The sequence below is a fragment of the Geospiza fortis genome, unplaced genomic scaffold (assembly GCF_000277835.1).
Source record: "Geospiza fortis unplaced genomic scaffold, GeoFor_1.0 scaffold257, whole genome shotgun sequence".
Lineage (NCBI taxonomy): Eukaryota > Metazoa > Chordata > Aves > Passeriformes > Thraupidae > Geospiza > Geospiza fortis.
The window spans coordinates 45707-51315 of NW_005054868.1; the positions used below are offsets into that span (position 1 = coordinate 45707).

The window sequence follows — 5609 nt, forward strand, 5'->3', positions numbered from 1 at the left end:
GCACCAGAGGACCCACACTGGGGAGAAGCCCTACGAGTGTGGAGAGTGTGGGAAGAGCTTCAGAGAGAGCTCCAGCCTGATCACGCACCAGAGGATCCACACTGGAGAAAGGCCGTACAAGTGTTCCGAGTGTGGGATGTGCTTCAGCCGGAGGTTCAGCTTGATCACGCACCAGAGGACCCACACTGGGGAGAGGCCCTACAAGTGTTCCAAGTGTGGGAAGAGGTTTAAGACCAGTTCCCATCTCCTCCACCACTATTGGATTCACACAGAGGAGAGGCCCTTCCAATGCCCCGACTGTGGGAAGGGATTCAAGTACAACTCCATCCTTGTCACCCACCGGCGCATCCACACCGGGGAGAGGCCCTACGAGTGTGATAAATGCAGGAAGAGGTTTCTGACCGGCTCCTATCTCCTCCTGCACTATCGGATTCACACAGAGGAGAGGCCCTTCCGCTGCTCTGACTGTGGGAAGGGATTCAAGCACAACTCCAACCTCGTCAAGCACCGGCGCATCCACACTGGGGAGAGGCCCTACGAGTGTCCCCAGTGTGGGAAGAGCTTCTCCAGGAGCTCTCACTTGACCCGACACCAACGGAGGCACCACTAAGGGAAGCCCTGCGAGTGCCCCGAGTGCGGGAAGAGCTTCGTGCGCTGCTCCAGCTCCATCCCCCACTGGAGGAGGCACTTTGGGCACAGCCCTGGTCACTCACATTCCCTGTGATCCATGCTGGGAACACACCTGCCTGCTTGAGCCACATTCCCTGTGATCCATGTTGTGAGCACACCTGGCTGGTTTTCCTTTTGGTTTGAGCTTAATGTTTCTCTCTTTTCTATCTCTTTGCACTGCAAAAGCCAAGATGGATGGACCTGTCGCCTCAAAACCACTCAAATCTCAGTGAAAACAGCTCTATCTTACCCCAAAAGTGCGTGCACCCACATCAAATAAACTCAATCCCACACCAAAATCGCTCAATTCCACAGCCGCCAGGCTGAGATGGGGGTGGGGGGAGATTGGGAAAAGTGGGATCTCAATTTGAAGCGGTGGGATGGGGATTGTGTGGGTCTGGGTGTGTGGGATGTATTTAATAGCAAATAAAACTTTGAGACTTACTGATTTCCTTCCCGTTCATGTTCAGTCCGTTGCAGTTCTGTTTGCAGAGTGCCGCCTCCCAGAGTGTCCCCTCACAGTTGCCGCCCTTGGCCTGAGCTCGCTCCTTTCCCCTCACGGTTCCGCCCTTTCCCTGCCCCCTTTCCCCTCACGGTTCCCGCCCTTTCCCTGCCCCCTTTCCCCTTGCGGTTCCAGCCGGTTAGTGAGGAGGAGCAGGGGGAGGGGAGATGGAAGAGGAGGGAAGAAGGCGGAGAGAGAGCAGCGATGGAAGGAGGAGAAGGAGGTGGGGTTAGGGAGGAGGAGGAGGAGGAGAAGGGATGGAAGAGGTGAAGGAGGTGGGGATAAGACAGAGGAGGAGGAGGAGGCGGGATGGAAGGGGAGGAGCAGGAGGAAGAGGAAGAGGAGGGACAAAGGCGGATCGAGGTTGAGCTGAGGGAACGACGCTGTCGGTCCCTGCCTGAATTCGCAGCCCCCACCTGTGGGATCATCGCCCCCCACATCGCGCCGGTAAGCGGGGAGGGGGAGCTGGGCCCGGATATCCCGGGGGGTCCCTGGGTTGGGGTTTTTGGGGGATGTTTGGAGAATGAAGAAGTCCAAGGCTGAGCGGAAAAGGCCCCTTGGGGGGACATCGGGGGGTGCCGGTGCCGTCCTGCCGGGGACGCCCTGGGGAGATCTCCTTGCCCTTGCCTGTGGCACGGAGGCAAATCCCATCGTGTCCTTGTCCTTCCTCCCCCAGAGCAGGAGCTGAGCATGGAGAGCAGGGAGGACAAATGCCCGCGGCAGAACCTGGTGGAAGAGGCCGTTTTGAGCGGCTCCACGGCGCAGGAAGCCAACGGGGAGGAAAAGGCCCGGAGATGCCGCACGAGGAGGGGCTGCAAACGCAGCTGGCGGGGATGTGAGGGGGAAAGAGCCAGCCTGGGCCGGGAAGGCGGCCGGAGATGGAGCCAGAGCTCGGAGCTGGTGCTCGGGCCGGGAAGGCGGCCGGAGATGGAGGCAGAGCTCGGAGCTGGTGCTCCATGAGCAGCTCCATGATGGGGAGAAGCCCCACACGTGCGTGGAGTGTGGGAAGAACTTCAGGTGGAACTGTGACCTGATTGTGCACCAGAGGATCCACACTGGGGAACGGCCCTACGAATGTGGGGAGTGTGGGAAGAGCTTCAGAGAGAGCTCCAACCTGATCAGGCACCAGAGGACCCACACTGGAGAGAAGCCCTACGAGTGTGGGGAGTGTGGGAAGAGCTTCAGGTGGAACTGCGACCTGATTGTGCACCGGAGGAGCCACACTGGGGAACGGCCGTATGTGTGTGGGGAGTGTGGGAAGAGCTTCAAGTGGAACTGTGACCTGATTGTGCACCACAGGACCCACACTGGGGAACGGCCGTATGTGTGTGGGGAGTGTGGGCAGAGCTTCAGCCGGAGCTGCCACCTAATCCAGCATCAGGTGATCCACACTGGGGAACGGCCCTTCGAGTGTTCGGTGTGTGGGAAGACGTTTCAGACCAGCTTCCGTCTCCTCCGGCACTTTCAGAGTCACACAGATGAGACGCCCTTCCAATGCCCTGACTGTGGGAAGGGATTCAAGCACAACTCCACCCTCGTCAAGCACCGGCGCATCCACACTGGGGAGAAGCCCTACGAGTGTCCCCAGTGTGGGAAGAGCTTCTCACAGAGCTCTAACTTGACCCGACACCAACGCAGGCACCGGTAAGGGAAGCCCTGTGAGCACCACGAGTGCGGGCAGAGCTTCGTGCGCTGCTCCAGCTCCATCCCCCACTAGAGGAGGCACTTTGGGCACAGCCCTGGTCACTCACATTCCCTGTGATCCATGTTGGGACCATACCTGGCTGCTTCTACTTTTCATTTCCCATTAATTTTTTTATCCCCTCTCTCTCTCTGCAGTCCAAAAGCCATGGGGGATGGATCTGTCACCTCAAATCCCAGGGAAAACAGCTCAATCTTACCCCAGAAGGGCTCAAACCCACCTCAAAAAACTCAATCCCACGCCAAACTCACTCAATTCCACAGCCACCAGGCTGAGATGGGGTTGGGAGGTGATTTAGAGTAGTGGGATCTCAATTAGAGTGGTGGGACGGGGATTGTGTGGGGCTGGGTGTGTGGGATGTATTTGATAGCAAATAAAACTCTGAGACTGACTGATTTCCTTCCTGTTCATGTTCAGTCCATTGCAGTTCTGTTTGCAGAGTGCCACCTTCTCAGCTCATTGTGTTGTGTCCCCCTTTTTCTCACCTCATTGTGTTGTGCCCCCCTTTCTCTCCTGCCTCTCTTTGCCTGCTCTGTTTCTCTCTCAGAGTCTCCCTTGACCCACAGACCACCAGAGACCCTCCCCTGATTTAACTGACCCAGGCACCACCAGAGACCCTCCCTATATTTAATTGCCTCAGGGACCACCAAATGCCCTCCCCTGATTTATTGCCCCAGTGACCACCAAAGACCCTCCCCTGATTTAAATGACCCCTTCCCTGATTTAATTGACCTCTGCCCTGTTTTAATTGACCCCTCTTCCGCTGAAGTCCTGAAGGCTGGCAGGGAAATGTCTCTGTAGGATTTTGCTCCATTTGCCTTCAAGGGCGGTAACATCTTTTCCTGGCTGGGAGCTGGAATTCCAGACTTTTGGAATGTGTGCAGGGCAATACGGACTGGGATCAAACAGGGACTGGGATCAAATATGGACTGGGATCAAATAGGGACTGGAATCATCCTGACTGGGATAAACTGGACTGAGATTATAGAGACTGGGATCAAATAGGGACTTGAATCAAATAGGGAGGGGCATCAAACATGGACTGGGGTTTAAATATGGACTCTGATCAGATATGGACTGGGATTGTACAGACTGGGATAAACTGGACTGAGATTATAGAGACTGGGATCAAACAGGGACTTGAATCAAATAGGGAGGGGCATCAAACATGGACTGGGGTTTAAATATGGACTCTGATCAGATATGGACTGGGATTGTACAGACTGGGATAAACTGGACTGAGATTATAGAGACTGGGATCAAACAGGGACTTGAATCAAATAGGGAGGGGCATCAAACATGGACTGGGGTTTAAATATGGACTCTGATCAGATATGGACTGGGATTGTACAGACTGGGATAAACTGGACTGAGATTATAGAGACTGGGATCAAACAGGGACTTGAATCAAATAGGGAGGGGCATCAAACATGGACTGGGGTTTAAATATGGACTCTGATCAGATATGGACTGGGATTGTACAGACTGGGATAAACTGGACTGAGATTATAGAGACTGGGATCAAACAGGGACTTGAATCAAATAGGGAGGGGCATCAAACATGGACTGGGGTTTAAATATGGACTCTGATCAGATATGGACTGGGATTGTACAGACTGGGATAAACTGGACTGAGATTATAGAGACTGGGATCAAACAGGGACTTGAATCAAATAGGGAGGGGCATCAAACATGGACTGGGGTTTAAATATGGACTCTGATCAGATATGGACTGGGATTGTACAGACTGGGATAAACTGGACTGAGATTATAGAGACTGGGATCAAACAGGGACTTGAATCAAATAGGGAGGGGCATCAAACATGGACTGGGGTTTAAATATGGACTCTGATCAGATATGGACTGGGATTGTACAGACTGGGATAAACTGGACTGAGATTATAGAGACTGGGATCAAACAGGGACTTGATTCCCAGTCACTCCCACCTCTTCCCAGTTGCTTTCAGCACCATTCCAGTTACTCCCAGTCACTCCAAGTCTGATGCCAGTGCCCCCAGAGTGATCCCAGTTGCTCCCAGCATGGGCCCAGCTGTTCCCAGTCTGCTTCCATCACTCCACTATGGGTACAGACACTCCCAGTATGGTCCCAGTTAAACCCAGTTGTCCCTGCTATAGTCTCAGTCACTCCCTGTATGATCCCAGTCCCTCCCAGTATGATCCCACTCACGCCCAGTTGCCCCCATTGTGCTCCCAGTTTTCCCCAGCATGGTCCCGGTTGTTCCCTGTGTGGTTCCAGTCCCCCCAGTGTGGTTCCAGACACTCCCAGTATATCCCAGTTTTGCCCAGCATGTCTGTAGTCACTTCCAGACACTGCCAGTGGCCCCAGTAAGGTGTTAGTTATCCCAGTATGATCCCCCAGTCATGCCCAAAATATCCCAGTTGCCTCCAGCAGGCATCCATTCCTTCCCAGTTCCTCCAGTTTGCTTGCAGCATCATCCCAGTTTCCCTCAGTTGCTCTGTCAGGATCCATCCTAGTGAACGGATGACCTGATGGTTTGTAGGAGCGATCTCCAGGTGCAAAAGAACCGACACAGTACAATGGGGTTTGCAGTGATAATCAAAACAAATGCAGTTTTATTGAAATTACCACAGCAAAAATGCGATAGAGGGATTAAGGCAGACAAAAAGATAGAGAAAGAGAGAGAGGGGAGAGAGAGGGGATATAGCTACCAATGTAGAGATGAAGTGCTTTGGTCCAGTCCAGTCAAGGATCCA

The 5609-nt window shown here is 53.8% G+C and overlaps 1 protein-coding gene across 1 annotated transcript; it reads left to right on the forward strand.

The window, feature by feature from the left end:
- Window position 1: 1 nt before the first annotated feature.
- On the forward strand, window positions 2-3262 carry LOC102039218 (zinc finger protein 420-like; the record flags this gene model as incomplete). The annotated part of the gene is given in 4 exon segments (XM_031065566.1): window positions 2-721; window positions 1307-1394; window positions 1848-2039; window positions 2089-3262. Coding segments are annotated over 4 exon segments (1800 nt in total), but the record flags the coding sequence as incomplete, so codon positions are not given.
- Between the last annotated feature and the right edge of the window lie 2347 nt (window positions 3263-5609).